This window comes from Aulostomus chinensis, chromosome 12 (assembly GCF_037954235.1).
Source record: "Aulostomus chinensis isolate RoL2024-O1b breed Wild chromosome 12, RoL_Achi_v1.0, whole genome shotgun sequence".
In the NCBI taxonomy this organism is placed as follows: Eukaryota; Metazoa; Chordata; class Actinopteri; order Syngnathiformes; family Aulostomidae; genus Aulostomus; species Aulostomus chinensis.
The window spans coordinates 9110144-9131445 of record NC_141331.1 but is presented as its reverse complement, the minus strand read 5'-3'; the positions used below and the strand labels follow the sequence as shown (position 1 = coordinate 9131445).

At 42.3% G+C, this 21302-nt stretch overlaps 2 protein-coding genes across 2 annotated transcripts in view; both read left to right on the top strand.

Moving 5' to 3' along the window:
* abca12 (ATP-binding cassette, sub-family A (ABC1), member 12) overlaps positions 1-12828 on the top strand; it is a 73279-nt gene extending 60451 nt beyond the window's left edge. The window contains exons 61-71 of the mRNA XM_086219933.1: positions 2387-2549; positions 2831-3084; positions 3176-3380; positions 3680-3789; positions 4853-5003; positions 8984-9118; positions 9689-9792; positions 10346-10438; positions 10652-10757; positions 11521-11658; positions 12110-12828. Coding sequence (XP_086076059.1) covers positions 2387-2549; positions 2831-3084; positions 3176-3380; positions 3680-3789; positions 4853-5003; positions 8984-9118; positions 9689-9792; positions 10346-10438; positions 10652-10757; positions 11521-11658; positions 12110-12214 — 1564 coding nt within the window. The 3' untranslated portion in view covers positions 12215-12828. The remainder of the gene's footprint in view (positions 1-2386; positions 2550-2830; positions 3085-3175; positions 3381-3679; positions 3790-4852; positions 5004-8983; positions 9119-9688; positions 9793-10345; positions 10439-10651; positions 10758-11520; positions 11659-12109) is intronic.
* Positions 12829-14507: 1679 nt separating this feature from the next.
* The window catches only part of bard1 (BRCA1 associated RING domain 1), a 22761-nt gene continuing 15966 nt past the window's right edge, over positions 14508-21302 (top strand). The window contains exons 1-5 of the mRNA XM_086221177.1: positions 14508-14730; positions 16242-16298; positions 17527-17675; positions 18269-19224; positions 20322-20402. Of these exons, the coding sequence (XP_086077303.1) occupies positions 14639-14730; positions 16242-16298; positions 17527-17675; positions 18269-19224; positions 20322-20402 (1335 nt within the window). The 5' untranslated portion in view covers positions 14508-14638. The remainder of the gene's footprint in view (positions 14731-16241; positions 16299-17526; positions 17676-18268; positions 19225-20321; positions 20403-21302) is intronic.

Here is a 21302-nt window from a genome sequence, read left to right as displayed (position 1 = left end):
TGGGGAATGTTTTGGGCTAATACGTTTTGAATATTCCCTGTAAGTCTCCTGTTCCAAGTTCCTGCGGTTACTTAAAACTAACTGGGAGGGTGATGCAAAAAACTTTAACAGAGCAATAAATGAACCAGTAATGTCTCCATAGGTCTCGTAATGTTCTGACAACATAGAACAGAGACTACGAGTCTGCATCTAATATATGTTCCGTCTATCACTTTTCTATACCGCTTATCCGTTAAGGGTTGCGGGTGGCTGGAGCCTATCCCAGCTGACATTGGGCAAGAGGCGAGGTTCACCCTGGACGGGTTGCCAGTCTGTTGCAGGGCCATCAGGAGCAAGTAGGGGTTCAGTATCTTGCTCAAAGATACTTGGACATGGTCACCAGGGGAAGTGAGGATCGAACTAGCAACCCTTCGGTTGCTAAACAACCACACTACCTCTGAGTCATGCCCTTCTAATATATGTTCCCCTAAACAAAGCCTGAAGGTTCTGAATGTCCCCTGAATGTCAACCACATAATGTCCCTTACCCTTTTAAGAACTGTGGGATCATAACAAGGCCTGCACAGCACCAAGGGTATACCCAGAACACTGGTGGGAATGTACTGTAAAAGCCGTAGGGGAAAATGACCTCTTGAGAACAGCACATTGTAAAATCACCACTTTGTAACTTTGATCACGAAATAACAAGAGTGAAAGTCCTTCTGATCTGCAGGTATTGTTTGAAGGACATTCCCAAGCTTTTGTAAAATGATGTGATGTTCAAATTTGGGTATAAGAACCTCACAGTGTCTCCTAATCAGAGTGTACCTGAGCGATGAAATGAGGGACGTGAGGAGGAAGGGAAGAAAAAAAACATCTGCGGTGCAGACGACCACATCTGTCAAATATGGTTATGTTGATGTTGTGGCCCGAGCACTTATTGCTTCCAGTGGTCCTTGTCTTTATTGGTGATGTCACTGCTGTCTCCAGCAGCATGATAAAGACTGACCTCAAACTCACATAGCGTATGTGTTTTGAACACAGTGTTTGCAACCAAGTCATGTAGTCAATGGAAGGGTAGAATTTACCAACATATGGGACACTGTTTACACTGTAGTTTCTAGTCATCACTGCGTATAGCACAAAGCATATGGAGGCGGCTGTTTGGGTTTTGTTTTTTTAAAAAGCACATACAGCTCAGTTTTTCACTGATTCCTGCAAACACAGATGGTGACAGAAAATCACTGCCAACATGTTTATCCATTTCAAAGCAAACACACTAGAGAGAGGGAGGAGAGTGTTAAAGAATCAGGCTGAATGGGAATCACAGTATGACTAATGCTACCTCTCATATTCATATTCTCGTATTCCAAAGTTCGAAAATGAAATTTGATTTCTTTTTTAAAAATTTGTTTTAAAAGGCTACAAGGTCATTTTCTTGTAAAAATTCAAATGCGCTGACATTCCGCATCTGTTTGTGGGTTCACATCAGGAGTACTGGGATAATTTACATCATTCCCCCAAATGTAGCTGCTGTTCAAGCGCGCTGCTGCAGGACTCTATATCTTAGGAGGCCAAGTCAGCACTCTGCGTCTCATTTATCAGACAGATGTCTCCCTCCCAAGCAATGAATAATCACAGTCCTCCATCTGTCAGCCTGCACCCACCTGGTCTGGTCTGCAGCCTTCCCGCTTCTGTTACTTGTCATGGCTTGGCACCCGCAGTCTGCCAACCAAGCACCTTTTTTTTGGACACGGCACCCAGCCGCTTCGTCTCTGTCTAGCTCTATCTGTTTGTGGCTGCCTCTTTATTTTCCCTTGCTAGTTTTCTTCTTTTCATCTCCCTCCCTCCTCTCCCTCGCTGTGTCTTTGACTCAGACACCCCAATCAAGTGGACAAGCAGATTATGTGAGAGAAAGGAGTGAAGAACAAAAAAAGGAAAGATGTTCTTCCACCAGGGAATAAGAGGAGAAGTAATTTATCTTCCTCTCTTTTGACGTCATGACCGAATGTTTACCCTCCTCATGGTGTCTTATTCTTCCTCCTTCCTTTTCACTATCTTCTTTGATGCCTATTTTCATCAGGCTCACAGTTGCTCTGTTCAGTCTGTTAAAGGTCTGGACTGAGGAAAGCAAAGTCTGTGTGATTTAACAAGGTGTTTGTCAGTTTTATTTTTATCGTACCAAATCACATGTTCTTTCATGACACTTGACAAACTGAGCCAATACATAAGCATACATCTGAATGGATTTGTAGACAGAAATATGTACCCATTGTTTTTGATTATAGTGATTTTGAATGCAACCATCATTCAAATCACAGCAGGAATATTTTAAGGTGTGCATGCAGAATCCTTCTTTACTCGATGCCGTGATTAAAAAAAGGATTCTGTCATTGTCCATTCCTCAGGTTTGCGACCTTCCCCTGGATGTATCTCTTATCAAGTGTCTTCAAGGATGCAGAGATGGCCTTCATCACCTATGTGTGCATTAACCTCTTCATCAGTATCAATACCATCATCTCCACCTCCATCCTCTACTTTATGGGACAAATATCATCGCAGAACCCTGAGGTCAGTACAAATCGCGAGTGAGGATGCCCTTTTTATGGTTTCTGAATAATCCTGTAATGCATTCAGCTGTGTTGATACTGTGTTGCAGAGCAGTTGTGCCTCATGTGTTAAATAACAGGTTACCTCTGAACTTGTTTTATAACAAAAATAAAAAGTTCAAGTAGTCTAGCTTCATACAGAATAGGTTTTAATCATGCAGAATTGATTCTCCAAACAAGGCAACAAAGCCCTTCTTCATGTCTTCATCAGGGTCTGATCCTGTTTTACATCCTCATTTACAGGGCATCCAGGAACTCTTCAACAAGCTGAGCCACGTCTTCCTCATCTTCCCCCAGTTCAATTTTGGGAATGGGCTGATGCAACTGGCCAGAAGCAACATAGAAGTCCAGATCCTCAGCGGTTATGGTATTGACGCCTATCAGAACCCGTTCTGTACTGATGCCCTCGGCTGGATGTTCATCGCCTCCTTCATCCAAGGCCTGGTCTTCATCGCACTGCGCCTCTTGCTCAATAAATTCCTCATTCGCAAATTCAGGTGACAGTCATAGTAGTAGTAGTAGTTTTAGTCCTTGTGCAGCCAACAATATACTTCATATACTTTATAAACAAATACTTCTCATTTGCAGGCATATGATTTTGGGCAGGAAAAAGGTGTCCCCGATGGCTTGTGAGGATGATGACGAGGATGTAGCTGCGGAACACCAACGGGTGTCCAGCGGAGCAGCAAGCTCAGACATACTGCAGGTCAACCAGCTCAGTAAGGTCTACCAGCACCTCAGCAAGAAGGTCTATGCTGTCAACAGGCTCTCTGTGGGCATTCCTGTGGGAGAGGTAAGCCTGCCAGGTTATACGTGAATGTTTTTAGCTAATGAGTGGGTCCAGTTTGGTCAGTTTTCACCCCATAAAAGCTTGAAATTAAAACAGTGAAGTCTAACAAAAGGATAGCTACTGTACAGGGATGATGAGTTAATAGTAATCAGAATCTTTTGGAAACTGCAGGTTCAAAGTTAAGTTCCAAATACCTTGAAGAAACTTTGGTGTATGGGTACATAGGTACATGAAGAAGCCCATTATTGTACCATAATGCTGAAACATTTCCGGGACACTAAATGATGAGTACTCCTTTGCAGTGCTTTGGTTTGCTGGGAGTAAACGGAGCTGGAAAAACGACCACTTTCAAGATGCTTACTGGAGATGTTAGCCCCACTGATGGTACAGCACAGATCAGGGACTGGGACGGGTAAGCTCCTCTTTCATTTATTTATTTTTATAATGCAACAATGACCCAAAAAAAAAAAAGGATTTTTTTTTTGTGAATGAAAAAAAAGTGGGGGAACATTTTGTCCTGGTACACTTATATTTTACTATCACAGTAGATACAGAGACGTATCAGGCTCTAAAAACAGAACTTATATTTCTGCTTGCTGAAGCTGGTTTTATGGTCACTGACTGCAGGAGTCTGTCACTCCATTCGTGTTCCTAAATACACCAGGTTGTTATTCTTCTACGTAAAATTACAGAATAAATGTGACATGTGATATGTGGAAAAAAAGATAGATTAGATGACCAAATCCATCTCTGAAAGAAGCTTTCATCATTCCAGGTGCCCAGGCTGCACTGTGTGATTAATCTTGGTTGGGCTACGTGATGGCAAAAACCCGAATAACCGTCCTTTCAGATTGAGATTCCTGTTATGCAGAAAAGCTACTTGCCCCTTTTTACAAAGAAAATCCACATTAGCACTGTAAAATGTCCCTACCCTTACTACTCTTAGTTGTTACACAAGACAGCGCCAAAGCACAGCAGAGGTGCAATGTTCTCAGCTTGAAAAGGCTATGCAAGAGGTGCTGCTGGCTTCAGAAACAACATATTTGCTAAATAAAAGGATAGGGCTGTGCTAGATTTAAAGAAATAAGAGCATCTTTGTGGAGTGCTGGACAACATTCATATTTTCATAATTAATGCAGATAAAATAACTTTTTAGCTTTTTTATTAACTTCTCCATTCTAAATCATAGCAAGATGGAATTTGCTTAACAAAATTACATATGCAACAGCCTGATTTTGAACGTTTGGTTCCAAACAGGTGTTAAGTGTATCTTATTCCAGTATCTGGTGCGCTACACTGGCATAAAGCACCACATTCTTGATTCTAGCTCCTTGTTCCTGGTCTGTTATTAAGATGTATGGCGCAACATGCTACAAACACCACGGCCCCTGCAACAACCTTACATGTCCATCTGCCCTGGAGTGTGTGCTGAATTCCTTTCACAAGAATCTGTCTTTCTCTCTGCTTTTCCCCAGGCAACTAGTAGACATCATGGAGTGCCGTAACAAGGGAATTAACATCGGCTACTGTCCTCAGGTGGATGCACTGGACAACCTGCTCACTGGAGAGGAGCACTTGTACTTCTTTGCTCGCATCCGTGGCATCTCAAAAAGAGAGATAGATGGGGTAAGAAAGTGATGCAGCCTGTGCTGCTTTTTCAAAGCTCCGGGTAATGACAACACCATCCCCATAATAACACAGGATCTAATAAAAATTCAAAGGCGCACTCCCACTGCAGGACTAGAAGCTGTTGATGCTTACTGAATCACGAGGTGAGAAATATTGAGTGATGTGTTCTGCGCGCCGTACTATCTTGGGCAGCTCCAAATATAAAAGCTTTTGTTGTCATCTTGTGCAATTGGAACTTCAAAATGAAACGGATACTTCAGCACAGATTCATTTACATTTAAACAATACTTTGATGATGAGGAGATCTCATTTGACATGTCACTATAGTCCCATTCCTCCCATTTATCTTTCTGAGAACTAATCAATCTTGATTCTGGGGTAATTACCGAGCGCGCCTGTCTTCTGCTGTGTCTGCTGACATCAGAGGAATTGGCAGAGAAGCCGGTCAACACGACGTTGTTTCCAAAATGCTAGATTTTTTGTTGTTGTTGTTTTTTGTCCTTATTTTGAAAAGAAACAGAAAGAGCAGAAATGAAAATGAGTTTGAAAAATTGTGTAAAATGTTGTGACCAACAGTGTCTGCTGTACCAGTGGCTCTTTAGTGTGCTTTACACTGGATGATGCAAAAGTGCAAGCTATGGCTACAGTAAACTTGCACCGTGATTACAGTTTTTGCCAATATTCCAACGAAGCGGTTTCCATATGTGAGACAAATTCCTGTTCTACTATTAAACCTGTTTATATTGCTAGCAAGGCGTGTCGCTCTGTGGAACTAAAGTTTGTCGTCGTGGTTTCCCTCCTGCCTGCTAACATATTGCACCCTATGAGAGATTTCAACAGAATTTCCTTTGTTTAATGATTAATTTGACATGCTACATCACTTATTCACGATTCGCATGGAAGCATAAATCTAGGTCTATCTGCATGACCCAAGTCAAATTCTGTGTCATGTCACTTTCAGAATAATAGAGGAATGTCAGTGTGCATGTGAACGTAGCCACTGATTATCTCATCTTGATATGAAGAGAAAAATGCTCACATGAACAATGATGCCCACAACACACATGAGCTTCCACAGAGAGTCAGCCAAAACTCCCGTCTGGGTCTAATCGCTGTGACCATTGTAGCAGCTCCTCTGCTCTGGTCACAGGAGTGACGACAATGGTTATAATGGCCACGGCATCAGTGTCGGTTTAATTCATGAAGATGAGGCTATATATAGAGTTCCTCTTATGTTGTCTCCCACTGACAGTCCCCTAGCTGTGGATAATGAGACAAGCCTTAATGGGGTCATTTCACATTGACATGGTTTTGTCGGGCTTAATGAGTTGTTACATCAAAGGTGAAAGAAAGGATGAAAGGACATAAAGAATAAAAATATTTGGATCTAATAAGGAATATGCTTTGTTGCCATTGTTTATCAGACAGATACAGAACATCATTAGCTGAATTTGAATGGAGTGTATGTTGTTCTTCATGTTCCAGTTGCCTGGATCACACGAGGAAACTACAGCAAATCCTCTTACGGAGGAAAAAAAAAACCTTTGAGAATGAATCCATTACATAGGCTTGCTCCATTGATGGCTTGAAATTACCTCTAGCTATTTGGAATAAGAACCCGTATTTACAGCACACACTTCACACGTTAATCATAGCGCCAATAAATGTGAGTTAACGTGCAAGTACACATTTCTAAGTATGAACTGAGAGATCAAATATGTTCCATATCTGCATTCATTGAGGTTTGAAACACAGGATAAATTGATATTATTATATTATGTTCATTATATTATTTTCGCCCTAGATCCAGCCTCATTACAGTCCTGAGTTTAGATACAATAAAATCATCAAGCAAAATCATCATTGTTTTGTAACAACCGAGAAATACGAGGAGGGTATGAATGAATCAAACAGCCATTAAAGTGGTGCTTGTTAGAAAAGCTGGCCGTAAATTGACCTCCCCCCGCTCAGGCCCTCTAGAGACGACGCCTGCGGTTGATAGAGTAAAGGAACCAAAACTTCCAGCGTTGTTCTGATATGCCGGAGTCAGGGGACCCAGGTAATGCAGTGGTCTAGTGTGTTGCCTCCAAACACTGGGGTTGCTGGTTCGGCGCCCCGTGTTGCCTCTGGCTTATTTGAAGAAAATGTAAGAAAGAAGATGATGACGTGCTAGAGTAACAAATGGAGGTATATTTGTCTGTATATGGATCATTATAGAATATCCTGGATGTGTGAAACAATCAATATTGACTCCCAGCAGATATTTGATGGACCATCAACTAGATTAATGACTTGTTTCCAGCAGACAGGGAGGTTTGCTTGTTTTGTTTTCTGCTCGGGCTGGGTTTTATCATATCCTCCATGATACATCATTACAAATTGTCCTCCAGATAGGAATTTTTCACATCATCAGTATTGTGGAACAATAGGTATATTGGCACTACTTATATATTATTTTTAAATTTAACAGAAAAAAAAGTATGAATATTTCCATGTGTTTACCCGGGGTGACATCATGAATCCTTTAAGTGAGTTTTTATTTGTGAACCAAATGCGTTTTCAAATGTTTTGTCTTCGTAATTGTTGTTAGCTAGTATTTGTACTTGATTAACTGTTACTTTGGGAATCAATGATTGCAGCTTTAGCTTGTGGCAAAAAGATAGTGTTTTGTATAAGGGTAGGAAAAAGTATTGATTCAGCAATATACTGTGATACTTGCTCCTAAGATATGTTATTGAACAGTTGGCACATATTCCATGACTGCGATTTTAACACCTTTTTTATTGTATGCCTGTGTTAAAGAGGCATTGATCTCCAGCACAAGAATGTAGCGAATAATGACATAATTCCTGCCTTTAGTCTTTTTATGGCTACTTTTTCTGGTTATTAGGTGAGATGAGATTAAATTAGATTCAATTTTATTTTCATTGCACGTCACAGATACGAGGCAACAAAATGCAGACTGCATGTAACCAGACATGCATAAGCACGAACTGAAGAATGAATACATGTAGTAACATAGAATTTAATATGTGTGTATATGAATATCTATCACTGCAGGCTATGACTATAGTATTCAGTATGTATAGCTATACCGCATGTACAGTGGTGCAGTTTAGGATTATAAAAGGGATTATACAGTATGTACAATAGTGCAAGGGGAAAGATGGGCGGCACGGTGGTGGTCAGCGCTGTCCCCTCACAGCAAGAAGGTTCTGGGTTTGAGTCCCAGCTCCAGCACAGGGTCTTTCTGTGTTGTCTCTCCATGTTCTCCCTGTGCCTGTGTGGGTTCTCTCTGGTACTCCAGCTTCCTCCCACAGTCCAAAGACATCAAGAGGGGACGAGGCTGATTGATACTCTAAATTGACTGTAGGTGTGACTGTGAGTGTGAATGGTTGTCTGTCTATATGTGTTGGCCCTGCGATGGACTGGTGAACCGTCCAGGGTGAACCCCACCTTTCACTCGAAGGCAGCTGGCCTCCAACCCCCCCGTGACCCTTAACAGGATAAACGATAGAAAAATGGATGGATGATGGAATGATTTACAGGATATATAGGATGTGCAGTATAACTGTACAGTAGTGCAATGACAGGGACTCAGATAAGCATTGTGTAATTGTGCAAAGCGTGAACTATTATAGATGAAATGTCTTGTAATATATCAGTTTTTGCAGAGTCACTTTAATGTGGGCAAAATGTCCCGATGGTATCGGATTGTAAATTATGCTGTGATCGCCCCTCCTGGTTTACCGGTGCTATTTTGATATCGTCATTTAAAACCACTATCATGAAATATTTTGACACAGTTTTTTAATCTAAACCTCATTTCCTCTTGCTGCAGTTGTGTGTTCATCTCCACGCATGTTCAGCTTCTAGCACTGTTTTTTGTGTCATGTCTTAGTTTCTTGGAAACTGCAGTGCTTTTTTTAAAACCGGTGTCTCCTCCTCTTCTGTATTCCTGCACGTGTCCTGTGCAGGTGGTGAACTACCTACTGAAACGTCTGGAGCTGAACTACCACCGGAACATCGTCACGGATGGTTACAGTTGTGGCACCCGCAGGAAGCTCTCTACAGCGCTGGCTCTAATAGGACATCCACAAATCCTACTTCTGGTTAGAACGCATCCATTCACACTCCATACTCCAGCTCCCCATTTAACTGCCCAACTGACCTACAGACAACATGTAATATAATAGCGGTACAGGACTGTCCCTCCTGGAAGGCTCTCTGAAGTAAAGTAGATATTTATCCTCTGGACCTGACAGATCTTTTATGGTTAATTAGCCTACCTCTTTGGGCTTACCTCCAGGTGGTCTTCCCTGTAGCTTTGAAATTAGTTTCTGCTTTATATCGCTATCAAATCTCTTCTTTTCTCGCTTCTTTTTTTGTCACCCAAATACTTTTGCCTTTCCACTGTGGGTTTTATTAATGCCTCCATTCTGAATTTTCCCTCGACGCCTTCATTTAGTTCCCTCATCTTCCTGTTCACTTGCTCTTGATTACTCTTAGTTGTGTCCTCCCTTTCCTGTCCTACGCACAACCCACACATCCTCGGTTCACTCTCCGCAACATCGCCTCTAATTCCTTGTTCTCCCCTGATGTCTCTATCTCGACACAAGCCTCTGTTTTCTTTCACACATACCACTACTACCCTTCTCGCAACCCTTCCTCTCTCTCTACAGGATGAGCCGAGCTCCGGCATGGACCCTCGCACCAAGCGACACCTCTGGAAAATCATCTCGGAGGAAGTGAAAGGGAAATGTGCAGTGGTGCTCACCTCTCACAGGTTAGAAGGCTGTCACATAAACACATCTGCCGCCATCATACAGTTCATCTTCCAGTGTCAATCAAGACAAAGCTACTCGTATCTCAGACAGTCCTACCACTGCAGTCTTTGGTTATTCCATATGTTATTGCAATTACAGTTACAGTAAATAATGCATGTGGTGTGATGTTCATTTTTTTGCGGTGAATTTTGAAGTATTGCTTCAGAAAAGGTTGATGGAAACTGAAAATTTGGAAGAAAAACCTCCAGGTTTCAGGCTTGCTTGAGAGAAGTTTAACTGCACAAAATGGGACATGGATACTCCTTTTGACGTTGTGTCTGCCGCCATCTTCTGAGAGTCTTACACAACCTATTTCATTCGCTCATTCGAAACACGTCTGAAGCAGATTTCCTTCTGTCAATATGCTTGACAGTTGATGGAAACACAGTTATGGCTGTTTTGAAATTAAAGCACATTACTGTTTGACTGCAGGGGTTACATAGCTTCTTACTTGATGTTCAAAGACTCCACATATGACCTTTCATCTCCTCTCCTTTTGTCTCTCTATCTCAGCATGGAGGAGTGTGAGGCCCTGTGCAGCCGTCTTGCCATCATGGTGAAAGGTCAGTTCCGCTGCCTGGGCTCCCTGCAGCACATTAAGAACAGGTTTGTGACCTCCTCTCATTCTCAGATCCAGCCATTACTGCTCTTCCCGTCCTGTCTCCACAACCTTCTACTCCCCACCCGATGTTTTTTTTTGTGTATCTGCAGTTGTAAGAACAGCAGACCCAGACCCACCTCCACCCCCCATCACTACAACCTCACCCCTACACCTCAGTCTTCTAATGCCACGTTGTTCATAAAACGTCTTCTGTGCAGGTTCGGCAGCGGGTTCACAGTGAAGATGTACTTGGCCGAAACTGACGGTGATGTCGAAGCAATCACTGGCTTCATGCAGAGCCAATTCCCCAGCACTTATCTGAAGGTGAGCTCTGACATCCATCCAGAGGAGTCCCGACTGCTTGGTAGAGGAGTCAGAGTGACAAAGTGTACCACATAGGAGTAGTTTGCACATTTGAATCCTTTCTCTGAAATGTCCAGGAGAGATAAATTCAAGATTCAGGACAACGTGCTCTTAGATACACAGTGAAGCTTGATTTTGTAACGCAAGAACTGGTTTTCGAAACAAAACATGTTCCAAACTGCAATGTACTGTGAGATATGGAAACCTGACATGAAAACGAAGCAGTGTACATCTTAAAGTTTTAGAGATTAAATTTCATTCTGTTTTTCTTGGATAAGATAGAGCAGATGTAAATTTAAAGTCCCCCTCCATTATAAAATGTGTTCTTGGTTCTCTTCCATCCGCTGAATGTTTGAGCTTCACTGTGTGGAATGATGTATGTGTTTGACACAGCAGGATTTTTTCCCCATGCACCAATGAAATTGTAAATTTCTTTGCCCTCGGTGAAAGTCTGATTTTTAAGAGGTGGGCCTGTGAACAGGACTTGTGACATCACAAATATTTTTGAAGCTAAAAATTCAATGTACACAAATATAATGCAGAGCTTGGAAGCCTCCAGAGAATGAACTTCATGTGCAAGACAATAAGACAGTGTGCATACATACAGTGTTATATTTTTATATATATACACACAGGCAACAAAAATACATTTTATCAGAAAATGACTAAGGCAGTTATTTTCAGAAGGCGATGCGTATATAAAAACCATCTATTTTTGACACAGGACCACCACTCATCCATGGTGGAGTACCATGTGCCGGTTGCACCAGGAGGGGTGGCAGACATCTTCGACCAGCTGGAGTCCAACAAGAGGACTCTGCAGATCAAACACTTCAGTGTGAGCCAAACCACGCTGGATGAGGTGAGCAAAACATGACAGGACAAAAAACAGGGAGGACTGGTGTTGTTTTGGAAGTGTAGATGGGTGGATTTTAGGGAGAGAAGAAAAGGGACAGGAGATGGGCAGAGAGGGATGGTGGGAGGGTAAACAGGGACAGAAGAAAGCTGAGGGGGAGTGAGAGACTGAGAAGAGAAATTCTAACAGAGGCAGAGGGAAACTGACAGGGAAGAGGGTATGCCAGAGGGAAAATAAATGGAATATGAGTTAGGGAGAGATTCTGTGAGCTTTATATGCAGCCAGTGTTGATTCTCTTCAACCAGTCTGCCCTTCTGGAGCTCTGGGATTGGAAGATTCTATAAGCAGAGGAAAGAGGGGGGGGGGGTGCTGACCAGATAATGGGCTAAAATCAAAGATCTAAAAGAAAAAAAAAGACTTTTGGCATCACACTTAAATTATGGATGCACCTCCACAGGTCTTCATCAACTTCGCTTTGGGAAACGTTGGTATGGAAACTGTACCAATTCACAGTGGAGAAGAAAAGGATGACCCGGACTCCATAAATGCAGTAGAAGCCTAGACCTGACTGACTTCATTTCTTTGCCATCCTGTCTGAATCCATGGTGAAATGACAACACAATATGACAGTATGTGTTAAATGTAAAGTTACTCCTTACATACCCACTCATATATGTATATATGAATATGAAAATTAAACTCTTATGCTTGCTCATCTGTGCTGTTATTTGAAAGTCTTTCATAGACAATATGAAGGGTACCTCATACTTGGAGCTGTAAAAAAAGCAGTAGAGCACATACGCTGATCGAGCTTAGCAATGTTTATTCTTCTCACTTCTCAAAACTGAATGTTTGCCTATAATCTTGATCATATGAAAAATACAATTAATCAAAGACTCTTGATTTCTTTGATTGGGGTGGCTTTACTTCTCAGAATATGACACAATACCAAATAAAAAACATGGTTTTGTCCTTATATCTATATGTCTGTAAAGAACATAAGAACATTCTCACCATGTACTTTTCTGCTCTCCATCACCATTTAGTCTTCATGTACAGTATAGCTAACATTTAGAATTAATGTCATGAATATTTAATTGACTCTTTCCTACTCATGGGCCACATGGTCTGGAATGTATCTGCCTATTTGTACGACTTTAATAAAACTATTTTTCAAATGCACCTGCTGTTTATTTAACTGTCAGGAGCAGGTTGGAGGTGTTATGTTTTGGGGTTATATGTCCCTCCGTAGGAGTTCATTCTTCTGAACCCATGTCAGGCATCAAACAGTCAAAACTCCAGGACACAAGTTTTCAGTTGAAAAAAAAGAAGAAGAATTTATTCCTCCCAAAGGAGTAAAGTTTAACAAAAGCAAATTAATCCAATTGAAGTAACAGAGCTACGGGGCCCTTAAAAGAGGTCAAACAAACATAACTACTGAAAACTACAGCTTACAAAACAAGACGCAAACTCAACAAAGAGACCTGCCAAATTGAAGCAGCACCCTCAGTCCAATATTTTGTCCGGACCAGGAAGTGTTCCACAGGTATGTGGCTGGTAGGAAACTCCAAAGAAAAGACAAAGGGATTAATAATTTAAATCACATGGCACTTGCACAAGGATTTTAATTAAATGTGCCTCAGACAAAACAAACAAACAAATTACTAATAAAGCAAATTCCCAAATCAAACTTGTGTGCATTGTCTATATTGAAGTGGCTATGAATGAAAACTGAACATGTGGTGATGTGGCTGAGAATGAACGTAACTTTTATTGAGTTGCTTTGGCCACCACAGCCCAATATCTCAGGAACACCTTGAGGGAACTTCAGACTTAACACAAACATCCTCTGGAACTCAGGGATGAACTGAGAAGAGGTCGATGATCAAAGGTCAAGTTCAGTTTCTAAGAATGTCATGTTCCAGTAAAGAGGACATATCAGACTCATTGCATAATTCTGTGAGGCCGAGAAAGGAGAAGGACAAATGGATGTAGCCACTGCTCACAGCTACTGTAAAACAGATGCGTAAATGTAACATGAAAGGCAGTTGGTGAGTGCTACTTTGATGTGACGGAACACAGGTGCTCTTGATGCATGAGTAGGATATCATCAGCCACATAAAACAGGAATAAATTACAAAAAAAATCAGAGCACTCTGCTTCCATCATGATTAAAGCCTTCAATTTGTCTGGGCGGATTGTGTGAACCATTTCATTAATATCACGTAACCTCTGTATCAAAGTCTTTCTTAACTTTTGTAATATGACAAAACAGTGTGCCTTGATGTCTTTGGGAATGAATTCCCTTTATTGAGGAGAAAGAGAAATTGTTAAACACGTTCTTTCCTCGACACAAATGACTGAAAAGACTCAAACTTCATGATAATAACTTATCTTATAACATCATATAAATTGTGACATTAAAAGTAACGGAGATTGACATCATTGTCCTCCTTAATGTTTGATTCAGGCTCATTACGCTCACAAATGCACTGCTAATTGTTTGCTCCATAATTTAGTATTCGGGTAATGCAGTGACTCATCCTTCACACATCTATTAGACAGTACCAACAACAGAGGAAGTCAAAGTTTCGTTCAGCTCTGAATCCACTATAAGTTGATATAACAGCAATGGCGTTTTACAGTGTACAATCGCAAAAGGCCTAAAAGAAGCCTTTTATATAAAGTGTTAAAGACACGAGATACAAATATTGTTTGCTGTCCTCTAATATTGAGTAGAGATGTATTGACAATTAAAATGTAAATGTTCTTCATGAAAATCTAAAAGGAGGGGAACTCAAGGCAAGTATAAACACGCCCCTTGAATCCGGAGGAAGGTGCAGTAACATCCGTCATCACCGTGGCAACCATTTTACATCACTTCCGGGGAACGGTGGCGGGAGATGCGAGCAACAAGGAAAGGAGTTTGGCTTGTTTTGCAGTCGCGAATCATTGAAGTTATAATAAAGAACAAAACCATCTAATAATGGATAAAGATGTCTTGGCGCAGACAAACGAATGGAAGAAGACGAAAGAGGCTGTTGCGAACTTCCGGCGACTTCTAATTTGCTCCAAATGGTGAGCTCGTGAGTGTAAAGTGTGTTTGGGTAGAACGTGGTTTTCTTTGTGACCTTAACGATAAGTTACACTCTTCCAACCACTGAAATGCCTGCCAAACTAAAAGGTGTTCGTTTTTTTACGCCATGAGACGACCCCCCCAGCAGGCGCAGCTAGCTAAGGTTAGCTAACAAACGTCAGTAACGTCTGATTAAACACGGTTGAACCCGTGCAGTAACAATTAGTGCCTTTGGATGTTTTCCTTCAGTTTAGTCGCTATTTATAATAGCTCTCCTTTAGAGTATCTTTATAAAGTTACTAGTGTCTTGAGTTGTAACGCATCTATCGTAGAAATGTTTTTCTAAGTCTGTGGAGCATTATGTGACGAGAGAAAGACGCCTCTGCAGCGTCACATTATTTTATTCTTATTTTTTGACATAAATTAGCCTTTAACAGGCACAGGGGAGAATGCCAGGATTCTGCTGTCCCTGCAGCCAGTGTTCTGAGGGTAGAAGGATCCGTGAGGAGTGAAGGGAAGCGGGTGGGGTGGGTGGGGGTGTCTGGCCTTTTGATGCAGATGTTATTGTCAGACCATAATGCAGCTTTTTAGGATGCTCTTAGTAGCAACCTACATCTTTATAGCTTGCTGGTATTTATCAGCAGCCGAGGTTCTCTGATGTAGGAAATTGAGACACTTTGCAGTCCGCACACCAGGTGCGTAGACTCTGTAGATCTGAAGTGCACTATGAAATTACTATACCAATAATTTGTAGGCCCTTGATGAAGATGGGTAAAACATGAATCTACAGTAAGAGGCAAGAAGGGAGCAGAACTGCTGTTTCCATCCATGCCAGACTTCCCCCTGCCTTTTTATTTACCATGTCATTGAAGCAGTAATGACCAGATTAACAAGGGAGCAGCTGGTAAGGCTGCATGACTGAAATGAAAATAATAATACCTTGCACTTACATATAGAGCATTTCTGAGTACTCGGAGGCTAAGAATGACAAATAATAATAGTGGTAAGTTTAAGTAGATTAATAAAACAGAGACAAACTGTTTGGAAGAAAAAGTGAGTCAGTGAATTAATAAAGATGAGGAATCAGTTGTAAAATTCATACGTGGTATGAGCAATATCTGCTGTTAAGGGCGGCAAGTAGTGAGCAAATCAGTCATGCAATGATGCACAGACCCTTGGCAAAATGTGAGAATATTTTATTATTTATAAAAAAAAAGCAGAATAAATGGCACAAAATAGGTCAAAAATATTTGGTAGAGGATAAAACAAAACAAGTGAACTGTTGCTTCTTATTGTTGGAGACAAAGCCCAAACCTCTGCCTCTTTCCGATATCGTCATACTTGAGAGTTTGCAACAGTTTTTCCCTTTGCATCACCAGCTGAGTTTTTTTCCCCTGTCAATGCCGGGTCAGGAGAGTGGAGCACAGAGCCAGATGCTGAGGGCTCTGGTGGTCATGGCGTGGGAGGTTTTGTCTCTACTGACTACTTGCAACTCTTCTTCTGTTTATTCCAGCTCAGATTTGCTGAAGGAGCCTGTATGTCTGGGAACATGTGAGCATATGCTGTGCAGGTAATGTGCTCTTTTCTGATAGACCTGTCTCATAACTGACATTGTGATTTGCAAAGCACTGTGTAGCTTCTAATGTTACCGATAGCTTCATTCTATTGCTGTGTGCCGGTGCCAGGATTCGGGCTTTGTGCATGCTGGCTCACTGGCACAGACTCCTGGCTGCCTAAATGGAATTCAACCATAATGAATGGTTTGCTTTTATCATCTACATTATTCTTTTTCCCCCCCTGCTCTAAATCATAATGTTTACTTTGAGACAATCTTAATTTCTCTTGGTCAGACTTGAGTGTCTTGGGAGAACAGATGTGCTGCAGATACGAGGGAATAGAAGTACCATCAGTTTGTGAGCTAGTCCTCTTTTCCCTCGAGTCACTGTGGCTTGATCGTCCTCCTACTTGTGTTTGCCTTCATGTCTCATGTCATGTTCTGTTTACTTCCATTCTGCTGTTTTTAATTGCTTTCTCATGACTATGTAAAATTTGTTATGCATTTTTTATTGTTTGGTGACCTTAAATGCTATTGTATTATTTTTATGATTAGCATTCTGTAGATGTCTTGTTGATTTGAACACAGCCACAAGAGAGGGTGAAGGTAGAGATGATGATGGTGAAGGTACTGGCATTATTCACACGTCGCATATGGGATTGAGAGTGCTCATCTGTACAAGCGGTTGAATTAATATCCGTTGGAATAGATGGAAATGAATACCTTTCAGTTACTTGAATTGTATTTAATTTCTTTTAAATTCATTTCAGTGTGACATACTTGTGTTTGGGTTTTAATAACGAGCATTGGTTGCTACAGCTTGATGATCGAATGCAACAACCAAACTAATAATATTCAGTACAAAAACAGCGCTGCTATATGATTCAGTGTTGTATGGGAAGACACGAATCAGATTGGAACTGGAGGGGGGAAAAAAAAATCAAGAAATTTTAATTGGTGCATCTCGAATAGAGGAATTTGATCGTATTGGGAAAAAAATCGCTAATTTCTACTGTTTGTCACATAACCCAGAAAAGTATATTCAACCTGTTTGTCAGTTTTAATGGCTTAGAGAATTTGAAGGTAAATCTTCCAATATGGTTTCATCTTATTGAAAGTCTACAGTATTGATGGCTACCATCTTCAGTCTTGGCGTCTCTCGCTCTGACTGCACCGTCCCAGGCGTACGTCCCTCGTCTCATTACACGAGACATTTTGAATTCCACGTGTGTTTATTCTCCAGGCCGTGCGCCGGCCCGCGGGCAGGAGACGGCTGTGTGGTCTGTCACAGCCCCGCGTGGGTGAAGGACATCCAGATCAACAGGCAGCTCAGCAGCATCATACAGCTCTTCTGTGGTTTGGAGTCCCTGCTGAAGCCTGAAGAAGAGCCAGGTAAATGTCACTGAGTTGCATGGCAGCTGGAAAGTGCTCTGAACAAGTTATGCTGTCAAATCCATATCGCTGAGCTTGGATGCTCATTGCCTCATCACACACACACACACACACACACACACACACACACACACCGCACACACTCACACACCACACACGATCAATTGTTGACTAGAATTTTTAACAACCTCTCCCCATCTTATCTTGGAATGATTGGGCCTGTTTCTGTCGTTAATTATCTTTATTGTTGATCCAGCATCCTTGTAATCACTATAATTATGCAATTACCCATGGTAGTGTTAGGAGAGATCTCAGCTTTGACAAAGTGCTGCAGGGTGCCTTTTATGCCCCGTGGTTAAGACGAGAACAAATCAATATTGTTTCTAATTTTACACCGAAATGGCAAAGGTTACAGGAAGTGGATTATGTGCTTTCCTAGCTCTGTCAAAATGTCACTGATGTCGGTTGGCAGCACACGCAGTTTTTGTTTTTTTTTAAATCAATTTTACCCTTGATCATTCCAGGTCATCTAGTTTATAACTAGCAAACCTGACTGTAATTCATGATGAAATATAGTTTTGTTGCATTTCCAGTTGGGACTCAAAGTGAAGGCTCTGTCCTAAAACACAAGACAAACTTCAAGATTTGGTTCAGCCCTCGCAGCCGTAAGGTGCGCTGCATCGTGGAGAAACCACCACCGACCAACCAGACCACTCGCAGGTCCCCTGGAGAATCTGCTCCACGGCATCCTGATACCACAACTGCTCAACACAAAGACCTGGCTGTTTTCAACTTCACCTCATCCTCCCAAGACTCCGGTTCCTCCGGTTCTCAAAGATGCCCCACCAACAAGAACAGGAAGAAGAAGTCGGATGAGAAAAAACCCACCCAAAGGAAAGAGGCGGTCAAACGAGCCACTCGGCGCACATGCAAACAGAGAAAACAGATGATGAAGAGGAAGAAGCTGGAGGCCATAAACCAGCAGTGGGGGATTACTGAGGAGAGAGATGCCTTAACAGAGGAGGAGCAGGTCAGTGAAGAGGCAGCTAGGAGGTCAAGCAAGAGGGTCTCCTTCCTCAGTCCTGATGTGTCCTCTGAGGAGCCGCAGGGGGCTGTGAAGGAGAACCAGACGCAGCTTTGTCAGAACACACCAGCCACCGCAAACCAGCGTGACACCCTGAGTGCAGATGATCGCAGCCCAGAGGAAGGGGTCAGCACATCTTCCCTGAAGCGTGCCTCTAAACCATCGAGACTGGAGGAGAAGGCCATGACCTTGGAGACCACACCAAAGAGGCCTAGGGCTTCTCCGGGCCCAAGGAGAAAATCACTGTGTCACATGTCCCCAACTCTCCTTAACCCTCCATCTTTGACCAGCCCTCGGCATGAGAGGAGCACCAGGAGCCCCAGAGAGAGTCCCTCTTTCTCATCCAATGCAGGAAGAAAATCTCCATCTACTCGCTCATCTGCCGGACGGCTCGGCTCAGGGAGCCCTGCGGTCATGAGGAAGAACCACAAAGGAGAGACCCCGCTGCATCTGGCTGCTATAAAGGTCCACAGCTTTCTGAATGATTCTCTTTACTGCACTCCTTTTTCTCTTGCAATCTTTAAATTCAGGCTGCACAATTTTGAAAAATATCTTATTGCATTGGAATGACATTGGAACAATAAAACCAGAATAATATATTTTCCTAAGACCAGTCATCTTTGTCAGATGCAAATGCTAAGTTTTTCTGACAGTACTGGAAAATAAGATGCAAGTTTGTCCTTATGCCTGCATCAACTGAGTTGCTTGGCTTTTTCGGGGCCCACTGATTATCTTTTAAGACGACGTGACGACTATGGCGACCAGTTGTTGACACAGCAGCAGCTCTGGAGTCGTGTTTTTGGCCACCTGATGATCAGGACTCCAATCTTCTCTCTGCTGATGCTCCAACTCTGTTTTGGGTCCCAACTCCTTAGGGAAACATGCGACTCTTTAGCTGTGATGTGACTCACACCATCGAATTGCTAACTGTGTCCTCTGTTCAGTGCTGAGCAGGCAGTGCACAGTGGCACTTTTTTAGTTCAAAATAACCGGCTGCCACTGCCAAAGACTGTGAGAGCAGTCGGGGTGGAACCACAACTGTAAAGTTGTGGCCTTAAAGTCATTTCTTATATGAATGTATATAAAAATGATCCAAATTGTGGGCCTTTTTCTCTAAACAAGCAAACAGACACATGATATCATTTCATGAACTTGAAAAAACGTCCACAATGATTGTACATGATCATCAAATGGCGCAGCACTAAGGCCTCAAGTTCCTCATTGTTTCTCCAGGGTCTCTCTCATGGCATCAAGCATGAATCTGCGGTGTGAATATCATCTCTTCTTACAGGCTTTCCCCTGTTCAGTTGCTCATTAGTCATCATACGATCAGACAGCACAAGCTCTGGTTCGCAAAATAAAGAGCTTTACAGTAATCCTTGCAAACAGAACGCTAATCCGCTTCTGCATCTGTAGACAAAGTAATCAATGGCCCACTGTGGAGTATGATTGATAATCAGCAGGGTGTTGCTGCTCTGGGATCAGCTGCTGCGTTTGAAGGATTGTGTTTACTGGTCTGCAGTTCTGACCTCAGATTTGCTGTCCTGTTTGGGGTCCTTCAGGGGGATGTTGAGGCTGTCAGGGAGCTGCTGGACCAGGGAGCTGACCCCAACCTGAAAGATAATGCTGGGTGGACACCTCTGGTAAGACTAATACACCTCCTGATACGTCCCCAGGCTTTATTTGTTCTGTGGCGAAATGCTCGCTGACAGTATGCTTTATGAGCTAGAAAGGATTGTTGCTGATAGATTTTCTACGCAGTCCAACTGTATATTTTTCCTTCTGATGGAATATATTTGTGTGCTTTCACATCAGTAACATACGACTGATCTTTCAGTGTGTTGCTATGTGGTTTGTCAGGCTTTGACAGCCAAGCGTTTGCCACATTTATCGAACGTCTCTGGTAAACCAACATGCACACTCACTGGGTTATATTGCCCGTATGAATATGCATGCAAACTTAATTTTCTTGACTGATGAGCTCTTGCTGTTATATTCTCCTCCATCCTGCAGCAACACCTGTTTTAATGCGGCTGGTTATTTATGCCACGTCTCTGTGCATTAAATCTTGAATGGCAGCAGCAACTCAGTCAGGTGGTCATTAAGAAAATGAACGATCTCTCTTGTTCGTGTCATGTGGAGCGTTGCCACAAGGCCTCCACCCTGACTTAAGATTCTCCAAACGTACGCCGTGCTTGCTTCTCCTGAAACATACACCACTGTGTTCGGTTAACAATGCAGTCCAGGGCTGCCTGTTCCTGACACCGTGCACATTCCCTCACAACTGCCTGAGACGTTCTATTTGTGATCAAGCGGAGAGAGTCGGTTTCTTGCCGCTATCTCATTGCAGCCATTCATGTGGTGTCGAGACGCTCCCCTCTAAGTTGAGTGTTTCACTTTGAATGATGACAGTTTGATGCTGATCTCTCAAAATTGCTCCCAATAAGATTAGAGCGTTGCATTCATATTTGATTGACTTGGGTGTACCTGGCAAGCCGGGATGCTGTCAGACGTGACATAGCACAAATATCTAGACCTCCCAG